This window comes from Narcine bancroftii, chromosome 2, assembly GCF_036971445.1.
Source record: "Narcine bancroftii isolate sNarBan1 chromosome 2, sNarBan1.hap1, whole genome shotgun sequence".
Lineage (NCBI taxonomy): Eukaryota > Metazoa > Chordata > Chondrichthyes > Torpediniformes > Narcinidae > Narcine > Narcine bancroftii.
In genome coordinates, this window is record NC_091470.1 from 254,646,326 (window position 1) to 254,664,973 (window position 18,648).

The 18,648-nt window shown below is 45.0% G+C and overlaps 1 protein-coding gene and 1 long non-coding RNA gene across 3 annotated transcripts in view; one reads left to right on the forward strand and one right to left on the reverse strand.

Annotated features, from left to right (window-relative positions):
* The window catches only part of dspa (desmoplakin a), an 88,853-nt gene extending 83,309 nt beyond the window's left edge, over positions 1 to 5,544 (reverse strand). Inside the window, exon 1 of one of the 2 annotated variants that reach the window (XM_069920867.1) lies at positions 5,038 to 5,544. In XM_069920867.1, coding sequence (XP_069776968.1) covers positions 5,038 to 5,405 — 368 coding nt within the window. In that variant the 5' untranslated portion in view covers positions 5,406 to 5,544. The remainder of the gene's footprint in view (positions 1 to 5,037) is intronic. The other variant, XM_069920868.1, reaches the window with a different exon arrangement.
* Positions 5,022 to 18,648, forward strand: part of LOC138755246 (uncharacterized) — a 35,558-nt gene continuing 21,931 nt past the window's right edge. The window contains exons 1-2 of the long non-coding RNA XR_011352137.1: positions 5,022 to 5,090; positions 15,882 to 15,933. This is a non-coding gene — a long non-coding RNA (uncharacterized lncRNA). The remainder of the gene's footprint in view (positions 5,091 to 15,881; positions 15,934 to 18,648) is intronic.

The following is an 18,648-nucleotide window of genomic DNA, read 5'->3' on the forward strand; positions in this document are numbered from 1 at the left end:
TCATCATGACTCATGACCGCTTCATTATTTTCCCACTAATCCTCAATTAACTCAAATCATCATCTTGACAACATGCTTTCAAAAATCAAATTTCCCTTTAAAAATCAGAACATTACAGGTAACCCCCCACATGGGGAGGGGGGGGTAGGGAAGGGGGGTAGTTTGCATTCCTAGAAAATGGTCCACCTATGTCAAAACCTCTTGTAATGCAAAGCTACGTCGTCTATGCATGCATTAAGAAACACGAGTTGAAATAAATAAACTTGGTATTTATTTACTTTTATCCCCACAATAATTCTGGAAGTGAACTTTATTCCATTCCTCAAATTTGTTAGTTACGAACTTTGTAAAGATGAATTTCCATTACCCAAATAACCTTAACTCAAGGGTCACCTGTGTTAATAGGTGCCCTGACTCATATCATGAATTCACAGGACATCTACCTAATCTTGCCCCCTCCCAAAGAAACACCAAAGAGAGGCAAACAAACATACGAGATAAATTTATAGCATCTAAAGCACACATGTCAAACTATGGCCCGCGGGCCAAATTTGTCCCACGATATAATTATATTTGGCCCGCAAGATCATTTTAAAAATGTATTAGAGGTGGCCCGCCCTGCAGCAAGAACCGATGCTGTTTTTTGGTAATGTCACCCCCACCATCCTCCCCCTTCATTGCACATCCTTCCCCATTGTAACACGAGAAATTGTAACACGAGAAGTCTGTCGATGTCATCAGCCGGCAAGCCAGTTGGTAGGCTCCCCGCACAACCAGTCACTTCTCCCACCTGTCGAGCGGTGCGGCGGATTGGCGAGCGCCTGTGATTTCCTGTCGGCGCGACAGGCATGGCAGGCTGCGCACGGCCCCCGGGCAGCACGAGCCCCGCGCGAATGGCACCGGGCGGCCCTTCCACAGCGCAAGTGCACTTCTCCCGGTCACCACGGCCTTCAGTGCTTGCACCCACGCGGACCCCAGGGACGGCTGGTTCGGCCCTGCACGTGAAGAGAGAGATGGTGGCTGTCCGCAAAGGCTGATCGGCAGCGTGCTGGGCCTGAGTGGGTGGGTAAGCAGGGGTGGGCAGAGGGTGTAGGTGAGGAGTAATGGGCAGGGGAAGTTATGGTGGTGCGAGGGGCAATTAGAGGGAGGGATGAGTAGAAGGAGGGGTGGATAGGGAAAAGGGGAGGGGCAGGGCGAGTAGGGGAGGGGTGATTAGAGGGTGAGAGACGGGTAGAGGGAGGAACAGGTTGAGGGGATAGGCAGTAGAGGGGCGTGTATAGGATGGGGTGGGTAGAGGCAGAGCGAGTGGAGTGAGGGGTGAGTAGAGGTTGGGTAAAGGACTGGTCAGGTAGAGGGATGGTGGGTCGAGGGTGAATAGAGGCCTAGAGCCTGAGGAGTGAGTAGGAAATGCTGAGTCCTGATGCAGGCCAAAATGGACACAGCCTGTGAATGTTGACTACATCTCCACAGGGACTAAATATGTTTCCCTCAGGTCAAGCAAAGGGTGAACTTGAGCTACCTACTCCTGACCTGTAACATTATCCTCCTAAAGTTTAACATTACATATGTTGAAAGAAGAGAAAACATGCAGATGTTTTTTGAAAATTTTCAATAAATATTTAGTTCGGCCCTCGACTTAGTCCAAGTTTTTAATTTTGGCCCTCCGTGAATTTGAGTTTGACACCCCTGATCTAAAGCATTATAACTGATCGGAGCTGTCTGATATATATTTTAAACACAAGACCATGAGACCTCAGGAAAGATAGTAAAAAAGTTCAGTGAGAGGCGTGATAGCAAGGGGTGATGATGGCAACAACATTAATGTATCTGTCCAGATGTATTGGAGCTTGCTACAGAACTGTTCTGCCCAAGATCACAAAACAATGCACGAATTCAGCTAAGGCCATCACTCAAATCAACTAATGCTCCACCAACCCCATCTAAACTTTTCAGTGCCTCAGAAAAGCTGCCAACATTGTAAAAGACCCATCTCACCCCATCACACTGACTTCTCCTTCCCCCTCCCCCTCACAACAGACAGAAGATTCATGCACTATCAGATTCAAGGTCATTTTCCTCTTTGCTATTAAAATTGAACAGAACACTACAGCCCTCACTGTTGTGCCAACCAAAATATTCCTGCCAAAAAACTATGCCCTTTCTATCTAATAACATGCTATTGGGAAGGAGGACCATTGCCTTCCCAAAATCATGTTATATGGCGAGCTCTCCACTGGCCACCGAGACAGAGGTGCACCAAGGAAGAGGTACAAGGACTGCTTAAAGAAATTTCTTGGTGCCTGCCACATTGACCACCGCCAGTGGGCTGATATCGCCTCAAACCGTGCATCTTGGCACCTCACAGTTCGGCGGGCAGCAACCTCCTTTGAAGAAGACCGCAGAGCCCACCTCACTGACAAAAGACAAAGGAGGAAAAACCCAACACCCAACCCCAACCAACCAATTTTCCCTTGCAATCGTGCCTGCCTGTCCTGCATCGGACTTGTCAGTCACCAACGAGCCTGCAGCAGACGTGGACATACCCCTCCATAAATCTTCGTCCGCAAAGCCAAGCCAAAGATTTTCCTTTCATCCATATCCCAGTCCCAATTTCTCACGTGTTCACACTGAAAACAAAATCTTGATGTGCTTTGCGAGAAGGGTGCCTTGATGGATAATGCTGTATGGCACTGAAATGTCCCACTTTAACGCGCAGAGAGCCAATACATCCCCCCCCCCCACCCCGCAGAATTATAGTGGATGAAAGGACAAATGAGAAAACAGTAAGAAGACCAGTCCTGCAGGAGTGTTCAGGTATTCCTACACAGTCTGTAGGAGAGAGGCGAGGATGTGAGGAAGTGTGTTTGCATGACAGACAAAGGAGGCCCATGGCAGATAATGGCACCTACTTCCCCCTCCCTGCTGAGGACTGAGTTCTCGGACAGCATTTTGTCCCCCGCTCCCGCTGTTACCCTAATGCACCCCCAATTAGATCTCTTCTGACACCGATGCTGTCCTAGTAAATTTCCTCTGCAACCTCTCCATAGCTTCTGCATCTTTGCTATAGTGAGGTAACCAGAAATGAACACAATATTCTCAGTGTGGTCTCTCCAGCGATTTGTAGAATTGCAGAATGACCTCTTAACTCTTGAACTCAATCCCATAACTAATGAATCTCAGCATCCCATAGGCCTTCTTAACTCCTTATCAACCTGCACGGCAACCTTGAGTGATGTACAGATTAGGTCCCTCTGTTCTTCCACCTTATTAGACATCCAACCATTCACCCTGTGCTCAGCCTTCTGGTTTGACTTTCCAAAATGCATCACCTCACACTTATCCAGATTGAATACCATGTGCCACTCTGCGCACAACTCTATATCTGTATATCTTTTTGTAAGTTTTGACAACCTTCAACACTATCCACAACTCTTCCAACCTTCGTATCATCCACAAACTTAATGACCCTTCCTTCCCTCTTTTCATCCAGGTCATTTATAAAAAATCACAAAGAGCAGCAGTCCCAGAACAGATCCGTGTGGAATTCCACAAGTCACTGGCCTCCAGGCAGAATATTTTTCACCCATTACTACTCTCTGCCTTCTATAGATAAGCCAATTCTGAATCCACGCACGCAAGGTTCCAAGGATCCCATGCCTCATGTTGTCAGTATAATAATTGTACCTCTCATTTATAAACTGATATCACCTTTGCACTGCTTTGAACTGAACTTTTGCTCTGTAACACTATTCCCTGTACTTTTGTTTATTTTGCATGACATGTTTTTCTTAAAGATAGGTTAACTTGACTGGTTAGCATTCCAAAAAAAGATATTCACTGTATCTCAGTGCTCGTGACACGAAACAATTCAATCAGGCAATCAAGAATGTGCAAAAGGAAGACAGTGATCTCACAGGACTGAGGTGATCAAAATGGCCATGCAATGACTTGAAATCAAGGCTAAGCATACTAACAACTGAAACACTATCATACTCTCCACCTTGACTATTTGTTTACTTACAACAGATCATGTATAACAAACCCATGGACCTCCAGTGATTGTGGTGGCGAACTTATGACTCTTCCCAGACAACTGACTGGATTTTTGCTTTGTTTTAGTGGGAACATTGTGTGAGAATTCTTTTGGTTTTTCTCTTTGTCAAATGTACAACGCACTCCTTGTTTATTCCATCAGAAACACAGATCTTTGCACTCGACACCGATAACAAACCTGCGGACCACAGGTTGAGAAACACAGCAGACCAGCCATTCTCAACCCTTTTTTATGGCTATGGGCCCCTGAAGCCTCTGTTCAGAGTTGATGGGGGCCTCTCTCGGTGAAGCAATCAAGTTCAGTTGGTCTCTTCTGTATTTCTCTCCCACCGTCAAGATTTTAAAAAATTTTTTAAATGTGCTTTGGCCCCTATTGAGAATGGCTGGTGTAGACGGTATGGGGTAGCAGTGAGAGCAGATTTGAGTAGAGGTCGAATGCACCACAATAACACAGGAGGAAAATGAACACAAACAATAGGAGCAGGAGTTAGTTGGCCATGAGGACCTTCAAAAGCCTATCCCACTATTTCATCTGACGCTGATGGCATTCACTCATCTTTTGTGATTCCCCCCCTCCCCCTCCCAACCAATTTCCTCAGAGCAAAAGTCCCAGCAATGCAACAAGAAGCCAGTGAATTAGATGTAATCATGTTGGTGGATGGCCAGGACGAAAGCCCTTTAATCCAAGGACTGGAAATGTGCCTTCTTTTGTTGAGATCATTATAAAAATTTCAAATTGAAGGAGGCAACCCTGTTGAAACATTACAACTGAGGGACTGGACGCGCCCAGCACAGGTAAGGGCCCATTTTGTTGTGTAGTCTTTGAGGAACTTTTCTCCTCATGTATTTTAAAGGCATTAATTTTTTTTTTAATTAACGTCCCAAATTATCAGGAGGACCAAAAAAAAAACCCCAATTTTGACTCTAACGAAATTAAGAGTTGCCCCACCCTGCTTTGGGAGGGTGGGGTGAGGGAGCATTTACCTGTTGAGCTGGGACTGATCGACGAAGTCGTGGGTGCCGGGTTTCTTGGAAAGGTAGAACGACTGGGTTTGGGGGATGCTGTACTGGGTCTCGCCTCTGCCCCCGATCGTGCTGTACTGGGTCTCGCCTCTCCCCCCGATCGTGCTGTACTGGGTCTCGCCTCTGCCCCCGATCGTGCTGTACTGGGTCTCGCTTCTCCTCCCGACCGTGCTGTACTTCGGCATTCCGGCCAGCCGTGCCCCTCCTCCGCCCGCCGCGAACTGCTGGGGCAAGGGCACAAAGACTTCTCCGGGGCCCTCGCTGCGCGCCGAGAAGTGCCGTTCTATCGCGTGGCGATTCAGTGCCGTCTGCGAGCCGTGCAAACTCATGGTGGCCGCGACTGCCAGCGCCGGCCCCGCCGCTGCAATCCCGACTCGTCCTCACTGGGCTGCGCGACCCTCCGCCTTCCCGCGACACTGGAGGTGGGCGACAGGAAGAATTCCGCTTTGGCTCGGTGCACTCCGCCCAGTTTAGGGTGCAGTGTGGTTCCACCCTTCGCGACCGCCTCTACCTGAGTAATTCTGTCTGAGATACCGATGCCATTCAACAACCAAGCCCAGGGTGGGTCCCAGATAAAGATCAGAAGACGAGGGCTGGCATGTTGAATAAAGCTCAGATTAGTGAACCCAAGCAGCAGCTTCCCACCTCTAACTTTTTGCTTTCTTCCTCGACGTTCCCTGTATTTCTTGCATTTTGTTTTAATTCCAGATTTCTAGTTACTGCAGTTATTAATCAACAGCTATGGTGTACTGAAATGTTGATACAGATGTCCTGGGATATTGAAATGACGATCACTGGTTTGCAATACTATAATGAAAATATAATATTCCATCCTGTAAACAAACTATCTCCTGCTTGTAAGATAGTTGGAATTTTAAGAGAGACATTAGTTGGAAATGTGGGGGAAAAAAAAGCTGATTGTTATGGGATTTTGGGTTCTTCAATCAAGTAATGAAAAGTGCTGAAAATCAAAAATGTAAACACTTGGGTCAGGTAGTTTCTGTCGGGAGAGAATCCGAGTCACGACAGCTCATTGACCTGAAATGTTAAAACTGTTCCGGCATTTTCAATTTTTGTTTGAAGTGATTCTGCTGGGAAAGAAGAACTTTTGATTTGGAAATGTCTACCTTTGTAAATATCCTGAAATATTTTTTTTTAAAGTTTTTGTTTCACCAGGGGGCAGGATTTCTTTTTAACTTTGATTGATAGGCCAAACAGACTGGAAGCTAGGTAACTCTTCCAAGCTTGAGTTGTTGTGTCAGACAAACCAGAGTAGGATTTGCACAGTAAGGGAAGAGCCCTGGAGAGTGTTATAGAATAGAGAGGTCTTGGGGTGCAGGTGCTTGAAAGTTTCTTGAAAGTGGCAACTTGGATGACAGGGTGGTGAACGTGGTGCTTGACACATTTGCCTTCGGTGGGCAAGGTATTGAGTACAAAAGTTAGGATTTTCATGGTATAAGCTGTACAAGCAATTGGTGAGGCCACACTTTGAGTACTGTGTGTTGTTTTGGTCATACAGTTGTGAGAAACAGAAGTACCTTCACAGAATTTGCTCGAGACAAAAATTGAGATCAAAGAACTTTTATTATACTATTACAACAATGCAAAGTTGGGTGCTTCCCCTTACCCTGGGAATACACACAGATACTGAGGCTGACCCAACTTTTATACATTTCATTTCAGTACAGAGATACCTTCCCCCTAACATTCTTCTGCCTCCTGGATTGGTTTAGCATTAGGTAATTCTGCCCACGTGGATTCTAACTTCCTATCAGTTTATGTGCCTTCCTGCAAACTTGTTAGCCAGGAAATATCATGTCTTTGTTCTTTACCCATTAATCAATCCCCAAGACTTGCTAAAACTATCTACTTGCTATCCTGTTTTGAAGATCCTTATTTTATTATACTTTTATAACCCTTCCTCCCATTCCAGCATCCCTTCACCCTGATTTAACCCATAATACTTCATTTCTAATGAGCACTTGCTTGACTCCTCACATTCCAGCATCCCTTCACCTTAAGTTAACCCATAATACTTCATTTCTAATGAGCACTTGCTTGACTCCTCACATTCCAGTATCCCTTACAATCCACCCTTTTTCTTTAGCTACGCTTAGTAAATCCCCATTCGGTAGTGTTCTGTTAAGCTTGGTCCCTTTCCCAGCAAGTGAGTAAATGAACTGCGGCCTCAGCATCATCTGACGGAGTTTGGGAAGCATACATCATTTGGGTTGTAGTGACCTGCCGAAGGGCCCGTTGAACTGCACACGTCTTTAGGCAGGGGAGCATCATAATGGCCAGAATAGCGAGTCCAGCTGCTATAAGGGCTATGGGTATCAGACTCCAGTTACCAATAAAAAGTCTAGTTCATCCCACACCGGACCAAGGTTGCCCCGTCTGAACCTGGGCATGGGAAGATTTTCGAACTCCTGAAGAAGTGTCTTTAACCGCCTGACTGTTGTGAGCATTGTCCTTAATCAGTCTTTCACAAATGCTGCCTTCAGCAGCTAACGAGTAATCGAGAGCCAGGCAGTTTTGTTGAACTGTGGCTCGTATCTGTCGTTTTTCTTCAGCCCCTAAATTCAGGGCCATTGCTATCTGTTCGGTGATGATCTCCAAGGCTGCCTGGAGTCTGATTAAACAATTTAAATGCCAAGCAGCTTTAGTATTCTGGAGCAGCTTACTTCATTTACAGCTGGAACTCCCCTTACAGTGGTGGGTTTTTTTTAACATTCCGAATGTCTGTGTGACCCAAAGGATGCTTTACAAGAGACCAAGTTGGGGAGGGGTGTTTCTTGTCACTTAACCTGTGAGTTGCAGCTTGTCTGCGAACATTAGCATAAGTATCACTGAGCCTGTGAGTTGCAGCCTGTCTGTGAACATTAGCATATGTATTAACTCTATCTCTGCCACATGTACAATCCTGACTACCATTCTGTCTGTCTTTGTACCACCATCTCCTTTGTGCTATCCCTTTAAAACTCCTCTCTTTAATACCTGTAGAGGCCAAAATACAAATCAAATCTACTCCTCTAGAGCCGTTCTGTTCCCCTGGTCCATGTTGGGATCCTATATTAACCCATACCCCACTATGACTATACTTTATATCTATGCCCTGTCTACATTCTAAAGGTAAATAATTGTCACCTCTGCTGCCCCTATTCCAGGAGGACTTAATACATCGAGAGTAATTTAGGGATGTCCCAAAAACGGGGAACCAACAAGTAAACAATACAGTAAATGGTAAAAACAACATTACAGCACTTTTTCCCGGCGTAGTGTAACTTTCAGATCAGAAGGATGAAGGACAGCACGCCCGGTGGAGGGTAGATTATCAATGTCTTTAGTCCATGGATCAGCAGCTTGTTTAATTCGTTGTATTTGAGTCTACCCCTTTTCTTTCGTTTGCACTGCAGTGTCTGTAATCAAAAGTACACAATAGGGGCCATCCCAGACAGGTTTTAGTTGGTGATCTTGCCATGCTTTTACATATACCCAATCACCAGGTTTAATAAAATGAATAGGATACTCCAGGGGTGGGCAGTAACAGCTGCATGTCTATTTTCTCCGTGAGCGCAGCCTGTTTCGCAGCTGCATCTGCCTGTCTGTTCCCCTGTGCTTCAGGACTGTCACCACTTTGATGGCTACGTACATGAACTACAGCTATTTCCTCAGGTAATGTAAGAGCATCTAGAGATTGGACAATTAAGTTTTCATGGATCAACTTTTGTTCTTTTCCAGTTATCATTCCCCGCTCTTTCCAGATCTCCCCAAAGGTGTGCACTACACCAAAAGCATACTCTGAGTCTGTGTAGATCGTGCCCACCTTGTTCTCTAGACCCTGGAGAGCTCTACAGAGGGCATACAATTCACAAGATTGTGCAGACCAATGACCGGGAAGGTGACCGGCTTCAATCACCACTCCTTCTTTCCCATCCACTACACTATACCCGCTATAGCGAGTGCCATCAATGCAACGAGAAGATCCATCAATAAACCACCTTTCACCCTCCTGTAAAGGCTCATCACTTAAATCCTCTCTAATTTTGGTCTGTAAATCTATTACTTCTAAACATACATGCTCTAACTCATTTATGGTATTGTCAGAATTTGGAGAAACCAAGAAAGCTGCTGGATTGTGTTCTTTATTCGTAATCAGGGTCAAATCATCCCTATCCATTAGGATCGCTTCATATTTTAAAATTCTAGAGTCTGTGAGTCACCTTCCAGCACGTTGTAAGAGAATATTGCGGACTGTGTGAGGGGTGTGAACTATCATCGGGGCACCAAACATAATCTTTCATCCTTCCTCATCTAAAATAGCAGTGGCTGCGATGGCTTGCACACACTCTGGCCAACCACGACAAACAGGCTCTAAAACTTTTGACAGAAAAGCAACTGGCTGTCTACAGCCTGCCCTCTCTTGTGTTAGTACTCCGGTGGCTACACCTCCTTTCGCATTGGTATATAGGTCAAATGGCTTATTTAGGTTGGGTAAAGCCAACACTGGGGCACTAATAGGCACTGTTTCGCCAAGTTAAAATCTTTAATCTCTTCCTCTGTCCAGACAACAGCTTCGCCCCCTAGAATCGTGAGTTTATCATAGAGAAATCTGACCAGGCTAGAATAATTTTCAATCCAGATTCTACAGTATCCCACTAAACCAAGGAATTTCCTAAGTTCTTGGGCATTCTTGGGAGGGGGGGATCTGTAGAATACCACGTATCCTCTCTGGACTTATTTTCCTAGTTCCCTGACTTACCAGATGACCTAAGTATTTAACTTCTGATTGAACAAATTGTAATTTGGATTTGCCCACCCTGACACTTATTCTACAGAAAATTCAAAAGTTCAACAGTATACTGTTTAGCTCATTCATACGTTTTTCCCGTAATTAACAAATCATCAACATATTGTATCAACTGACAATTCTCTCTCCAAGGAGCCTCATCTAGTATTTGTTCTAAGACCTGGCCGAATAAATTTGGTGATTCTGTAAAGCCCTGGGGAAGGACCGTCCACCGATATTGATTCTTGCATCCAGTAAAAGGATTTTCCCATTCAAAGGCAAACATGTCTCTGCTCTCTGTTGCTAACGGACAGGTCCAGAAAGCATCTTTGAGGTCAATCACACTAAACCATTTACTATGTGGATCGATTTTACCCATTATCATATAGGGATTAGGTACAACCGGGTGACAGGTGAGAATAATTTTGTTCAGCTCCCTCAAGTCCTGCACTAATCGATAGGTACCGTCTGGTTTTTGGACAGGTAAAATTGGGGTATTAAAAGGTGACATACAAGGTTTGAGTATACCATCTTTCACCAACTGGTCAATTACTGGCTGCAGCCCCTTTCGGCCAGCCATGGGAATTGGATACCATTTTCGTCTAATTACTTGTTCAGAATCTTTTAAAGTAACTTGCAGGGGAGGAATATCTAACACTTCTCTATTGCGTCTTTCTGCCCATACTCCAGGATTTATTAGTTCTCGATCTTCCTCGCTTAATACATACAACTGAACCCTGATACTTGATTCCTGTGGTCTGGTGCCGATAGCCAATTGGTCCTGTAAATCTCATCCTAACAAACAAACTCCAGCTTGGGGAACTAGTAAAATATCCTCTGTTATTATCTTTTCTCCCATTTGTATTCTTACATCCCTTAATACAGGGACTGTAAAATCTCTTCCTCCTACTCCCGAAATCATCACTGTCCCTTCTATCTTAACACCCTCGGGTGGTTGTAAAATACTAGACCGGGGCTGCCCCAGAATCTACTAAAAAAAGGTAATCTTGTCACTGTGGGGTCCTATGCTTAAATTTACCAATGGTTCTCCGTGCAGCCTCACGGTGTGTATTGACTGAGAACCGTGACCCCCCCTATTCATAATCTGCTTCCATCTGTCTAACTCTGGCTTTACCCTACCCTTAATTTAGTCTATGTGTCGTATGAGTCCAGCGTGTTCGTTAAATGAAGTGATAGGAGAATCAGTTTATTACACAGCATAAGAATAAAGCTTAACAGAGCTCTGGTTCAGTCATTAGTTCATAGGTCACCTGCACAGTGAGCTATTCCCCAAGACTGACCTCTACTGTCCAGTCTCTACAGCACACATGTCAAACTCTGGCCCGCGGGCCAAATTTGGCCCGCGATATAATTATATTTGGCCCGCAAGATCATATCAAAAATGTATTAGAGGTGGCCCACTGGCCGCTGCGCCAGTATAGCGCATGCACAGTAACCGCTGTGTCCCAGGGCGAGAGAGAGAGAGAAAAATCCTGGTCCTTGAAAAGTAGTGGTGGGTGGTTTTATAAACACGCTGTCGTGTCCCCCTGCCCACCCCCCCCCACCGCAGCGCGGCCTGGCCGGTGTCAGGGGAAGCCAAAGCCGCTTCCCAGCGCCCAGAACCCCAGTGGCACAGCGTTTCTTGGAGCTGCAGATGGAGTCGGGACGCCGGAGGGAAGATTGGGGCTCCCCGCCGGGCGATGGGGGCTCCGGCCGCCGGCTGCCCTGCGCCTTCCCACCGGACCAGCGGCGGGTGCCCGGAGTACACGTGGAGAGCGAGGCTGGTCGGGCAGGTAGGGTGGAACCCCCTGCCAATCTCGGGAGTGGTGTGGGCTGGATCGGGATTAGCCGCGCTCACCTGCTCCTCCACCGCTGACCGGGATCCCAGCGCAGTCCTGAGCGCGGAGACTGCCCTGGAAAGGTCCTGGGACACCGGCACGGAAAGAAAAGGGAGTCCGGGAGAAACTCAGCAGGTCAAGGGGGATCTTGGAGAAACTCAGCAGGTCAAGGGGGATCTTGGAGAAACTCAGCAGGTCAAGGGGGTCAGGGAGAAACTCAGCAGGTCAAGGTGGGTCCGGGAGAAACTCAGCAGGTCAAAGGGGGATCAGGGAGAAACTCAGCAGGTCAAGGGAGGTCCGGGAGAAACTCAGCAGGTCAAGGGGGGTCCGGGAGAAACTCAGCAGGTCAAAGGGGGATCCTGGAGAAACTCAGCAGGTCAAGGGAGGTCCGGGAGAAACTCTGCAAGTCAAGGGGGGGTCCGGCAGAAACTCAGCAGGTCAAGGGGGATCTGGGAGAAACTCAGCAGGTCAAGGGGGGTCCAGCAGAAACTCAGGGGGGGCCTGACCTCGCCAGGACCGTTGCCCACTCCCCCTCCCTGCCGTAGGCCGACCCGCGACTCACGGTGACGGTGCCGCTGATCCACCGAGATGCTGCCCTGCAGCGAGAGCTGATGCCCCCGCACTGTCGTTGTCCAACCCGATCGCCCGCAAACCCCGCCCTCCCGCACACAGGCCTGAGTAAGGATTATGAACTTTAATCTCAGGATAAAACGATCTTCTAATAGTTTCATTTCGCAGTGATAAATATATTCCTGGTTAAAAATGGTCCTGCACCTGGATACAAGTTCATTAGGCATAAAACTTGAAAAGTGTGTAAATCAAAGGATATCTGTACCAATGGAAAAAGGGCATGGCAAATAACCCTGCTATAGTTCATGCCCACAATCAGTCACCCATTTGATTGTTTCAGGAATCATGTTATTCTCCCACATTCTCAATAGCCCTCAGATTTTACTATTCGACAGCACACTAGCAACATTTGACAAATCCTCTATAGAGAAATATTATTTATTGAATATTTTATTTCTCATTTGTTAATGCTTCTGGAAAGAGTTTATCCAAAACTATTATTAAACATTTATTTTAATAAGAAAAAGTTTAACATTACATATGTTGAAAGAAGAGAAAACATGCAGATGTTGTTGAAAATTTTCAATAAATATTTAGTTCGGCCCTCGACTTAGTCCAAGTTTTTAATTTTGGCCCTCCGTGAATTTGAGTTTGACACCCCTGCTCTACAGTTTATATAGCTCAACCTTATCATACAGAACAAAAGTTGGCTTCCTTTGCTAGATTTCTTGTATAAGATTTATCACAAGTAATTTCCTGCTCTGCAGTTATCTGGGGTGTAGAGCTCCCATCTTTTTTTAATCCTCAAGGTCAGAATATCCTGTTGTTTTGATCAGAAATCAATTCATACCCCAGATATTTCTAATTATTTCTTTGTTCTTATCTGGCCGTATTCTTCTGTTCTACTAAACACCTCCTTCTGTCTTAGCTTCTTACTGATTCCATTCTCTTTGTTTCTGACAGTCTCTGTCAGGATTCTTTTTGTTTATGCTAATCAACACCTCCTTTTGCCTTAACATTCCTACTAAATTGTTTCATACATATCCTCTCTTTTGTATTTTGGGAGCAGGCAATTCTAAACCTGTAATCAGCCAACTTTGCTACATACTGTGGCTGCCCCTTACTTACATTACTCTTTCCCTTCACCATGAGGTAAATATTAAATTGTTACATAGTACTGAATTCATGTATACAAACTGAATAGTACATAAGCATATATTCTACATATTTTCTATGATTAATTAACCCCTATATTCCAACACATCAGTGCGTAAGGTCGCGTCTCCCTGGCTTGCATTGGGCATTCTCTCTTAAATTTACGCACCTCCGGACTAGTCAGGGGCACATTTACAAAACCGAGACCCCCCCTCCCATGGGAACTTCCCGTAAAGGTCTCATCCAGTTAGTTTCTGGCTTATCCTCTCTTTTATAATGTCTAGGTTCCTGATCACTGGGAAATGAATCAAAGGGTTCTGCCCTTTCTTCCCGGAGGGTCTCACACTGCTCTCAATTAAAGTCGCCTCTCTCTCTTGTCAATAGAGGTGGTAATCGAGTACTTTATGAAGGGTCATCATACCACCCCTACTTTCTTCTCCTTTCTTTAGCTGTGGGAGAGGAGGGGAAGGTGCAGAAAGGTAGAGCATAGGGGGGGGGGGGGGGGGGAAGATGGGAGCTGGCATAGGAGGAGCATAAGGTGGAGGAAGGGAATGTAATACATCCCATCCTTGTGTTTCAGGGACAAAAGGTTCCTCATCTTTCTTGCATTCCTTTTCATTCAAAACCAGTTGATCAAACGATCCCCTGAGCCAGCAGGCTGGATATTCTCTGCTCTCAACATTATCTCTTTGATTTTGATAGAGCCAGATGTTCAATGCCTGACACATCCAGTCATCCTCGGATCCGAGCTTTGGCCAATATACCGAATTCCCTTTTATCGGGATTTTTTAACCCATTCCAGACAGCAATACCTGACCATGGTCTGTTTGTCTTTCCCACGGGTTTTCCCCGCACCCCAATCAGATAGCATTATTCCTAACAGACTTTGCTTAGTTATCTGATTGTCCTGTCCTTCCTTAGGACTATTTCCCTTGTACTCACACCTCCCATACTAACAGGTAAGTAAAATTCCTCTTACCAGGATCCAGTAGCTATTCCTAGCACGCTTCCTTAACATCCTCCCGTCGTTTGTTCTCAATGCCTCTTCTCGGATATCACTCGCTTCGTCCACTGACAAGTCACCCGCCGTCCGTGAGTCCAGCTGAATCAGCCAGGGTGCACCTACCCTCGTCGTCGGGCACTCTGTCAGTGGAGGGAGTGGGATCCCGGACGAGCCCCCATTTGTGAGAAACAGAAGTACCTTCACAGAATTTGCTCGAGACAAAAATTGAGATCAAAGAACTTTTATTATACTATTACAACAATGCAAAGTTGGGTGCTTCCCCTTACCCTGGGAATACACACAGATACTGAGGCTGACCCAACTTTTATACATTTCACTTCAGTACAGAGATACCTTCCCCCTAACATTCTTCTGCCTCCTGGATTGGTTTAGCACTAGGTAATTCTGCCCACATGGATTCTAACTTCTTATCAGTTTATGTGCCTTCCTGCAAACTTGTTAGCCGGGAAATATCATGTCTTTGTTCTTTACTCATTAATCAATCCCCAAGACTTGCTAAAGCTATCTACTTGCTATCCAGTTTTGAAGATCCTTATTTTATTATACTTTTATAACCTTTCCTCCCATTCCAGCATCCCTTCACCCTGATTTAGCCCATAATACTTCATTTCTAATGAGCACTTGCTTGACTCCTCACATTCCAGTATCCCTTACACAGTCATAAGAAGGATGTCAGTAAGTTGGAAGGGATGCAGAGGAGATTCACTAAAATGTTTCTGGAGCAGGAGGGCTTAAGTTGGAGAGAGAATATTGATGGCTGCGTCTTTCCTCCCTGGAGTGTAGGCAAATGAGGGATGCTCTGGTAGGTTTGTAAAATCGCAAGGAGATGATTATACAACTGAATGACATAAATTTAGGGGAGTGATTTAAGAGGAATCTTTTTAGGGGCAACTTTTTCCACTCCAAAAGTAGTCCGTATCTGGAGTAAGTTACCAGAGGAACCAATCTTTCATCTTCAACAAATTTGTACATTTAGGAAAAGTTTTGGAGGATAAAAATCAAATGGGATTCATTTGGAATGCAGCTGGGCTAGCCCGTCGAGCTGCAGCTGGGCTAGCCCGTCGAGCTGCAGCTGGGCTAGCCCGTCGAGCTACAGCTGGGCTAGCCCGTCGAGCTGCAGCTGGGCTAGCCCGTCGAGCTGCAGCTGGGCTAGCCCGTCGAGCTGCAGCTGGGCTAGCCCGTCGAGCTGCAGCTGGGCTAGCCCGTCGAGCTGCAGCTGGGCTAGCCCGTCGAGCTGCAGCTGGGCTAGCCCGTCGAGCTGGGCCAAAGGGTCTGTTTGTGCTCAATGCAACCTGGTAGGAACTAAAATATTGACTTCAATTAATAATTATAGTTTTTATCAGATGAAATTTGGTCTGAGCTAGATTGTGTAATATGATTTAACTCGTTCTACATCAACAAAATATCTAACCAAGGTAATTTATTCTAGGTAACTGATTTAATATGAAGATGAAAAACAAGAATTCCAGATGTATAAATCTGTAAGTAAATGATGTGAACTGCCCCTCACAGTTTCTCTTGTTTATTACTACAAGGATAGCCTGGATTGTTGAAAATGTAGTTTTTTTTTGTTGTACAGTGGAATTGCCTTTTGGTATTACACTGAAATGTAATTACACTGAAGATCCAGCTGCGCTGGGTGGGTCACGTCTCCAGAATGGAGGACCATCGCCTTCCCAAGATCGTGTTATATGGCGAGCTCTCCACTGGCCACCGTGACAGAGGTGCACCAAAGAAGAGGTACAAGGACTGCTTAAAGAAATGTCTTGGTGCCTGCCACATTGACCACCGCCAGTGGGCTAATATCGCCTCCAACCGTGCATCTTGGCGCCTCACAGTTCAGCGGGCAGCAACCTCCTTTGAAGAAGACCGCAGAGCCCACCTCACTGACAAAAGGCAAAGGAGGAAAAACCCAACACCCAACCCCAACCAACCAATTTTCCCCTGCAGCCGCTGCAACCGTGTCTGCCTGTCCCGCATCGGACTTGTCAGCCACAAACGAGCCTGCAGCTGACGTGGACTTTTACCCCCTCCATAAATCTTCGTCCGCGAAGCCAAGCCAAAGAAGAAGAAGATGCCTGAAATCTCCAGTTAAACCAGTCAGCCCACTTTTTTTTGTTTAGATTGCATTTTCATTAGGTGGAGTTAGATTGAAGTTCCATCCAGAAAAATCTGGATGTTTCGGATTTGCTAGCACATCCAGTCACCAGTTGCATGCAAAGAATCTGATTCTAGACTTCAAACCCCCCCCTCCTATGCTCTACCTTGACTTTTCTTTTGAACTCAAACCAAACTTTTGAAACATTATTTTTTTGTACTGTTGTATTGAAATTTGTGCTGCTTTATGGAAGTGGATGATCCCCCTCAGGAGAGCTTGCATTTATCTAGTGTCTTTTTGTGTAAAGCAACTGATAAACAAATTTTGTTCATTTTAGAATCATGATTTATTGTCATGAATAAGTCATGAAATTCAGTGTTATGACCACACTCATGGAGTTGTATTATAGACCACTTATTAGTTGGTGAGAATTAGAGGAGCAAATGACAAATGACAGCCAGCTGCAGGAAACATATAGTTGTGATAGTATGAAATTTTAACTTTTCACATATTGACTGGGACTCCCATACTGTAAAGGGGGTGGGTGGCTTGGAGTTTATCAAATGTTCAGGAAAGTTTTCTAAATCTAATGAACAATGAAATTCGGAACCTGCCGAGAGTCATATCACGGACATTTTAGTCTGGAGATCCAGATCAATACAAAAGAAACATGTATGACTTGTGGAAGTGGAGTTTCCAGGCAAAAATGGAAACCATGAGGGATACCTGACATCTGTGGCAGGGCCTAAATGACATATTCTGCTGCAAATATATATAAAGACAGGACAGGATGACAGAAGTATGCGTAGATGAACATTTTGGGTCCAGTGATCATAATGCCATTAGTTTCAAGTTAATTATGGAGAAGGATAGGTCTGGGCCTCAGGTTCAGATTCTAAATTGAAAAAAGGCCAATTTTGAGGAAATGAGAAAGGATCTTGAATGCATAGATTAGAATACGTTGTTTGCAAGCAAGGATGTGTGAGGTAAGTTGAGGACCTTCAAAGGTGACATTTTGAAAGTATAAATTTTGAATGTTCCTGACAGAGGGATCATTGGTTTTCAAGGGGGATTGAGGATATGGTTCAGAGGAAGATAGAGGTGTATAGCAGGTATAGGCAACATGGAGCAAATTAGGTACTTGAGGAATGTTTTTTTTTAAAAAAAAATGCAAGAAAAACCTTAAAAAAATAAATCAGGAAGGCTAAAAGTCAGGAGGTTGCTTTGGCAGAGATTGTGAGGGAGATCCTAATGGTTTCTATAGGTATATTCAGAGCAAAAGGAGAGTAAAAGACAAAACTGGTCCCCTTGAAAATCAGAGTAGTCGGCTTTGTATGGAGCCAAATGAGATGGGATAGATCTTAAATGTTTTTTTCACCAATATTCACTCAGGAAAAGGGCACGGAGTTGTGGGAAGTAAGGAAAGTTAAGCAGTGAGTTCATGGAACCTATAAAGATTAAAGGGGAGGAAGTGCTTGTCTTAAAACAAATAAGGCTGGATAAATCCCCAGGCCTGACAAAATATTCCCTCAGGCCTTGAAGGAAGCTAATGTGGAAATTGTAGGGGCTTTGGCAGAAATATTTAAAACTTCCTTAGCCACAGGTATGGAGCCGGAGGATTGTAGGGTAGCTTATGTTATTCTATTGTTTTAAAAAATGCTCCAAAAGTAACACTGGAAATTATAGGCTGGTGAAATTGACATCAGTAGTAGGTAAATTATTGGAAGATGTTCTAAGAGATCAGATATACAATTACTTGGATTGTTAGAAACAGATTAGGGGGATAGTCAACATTGGCTTTGTGTGTGTTAGGTCGAGTTTAACCAATCTTAAAGAGTTTTTTGAAGAAGTTACCAGGAAAGTTGACAAAGGAAAGGCTGTGGACATTATCTATATGGCCTTTAACAAAGTCCCACATGGGAGGTTAGTCAGGAAGGATTAGGTGCTTGGTATTCATGGTGAAGTAGTAAATTGGATATACAGGAGAATCTAGAGAGTAGTGGTGGATGATTATTTCTCAGAATGGAGGCTTGTGACTGACTAGTGTTGTGCTTCAGGGATCGGTGCTGGGACCATTGTTATTTGTCATCTACATCAA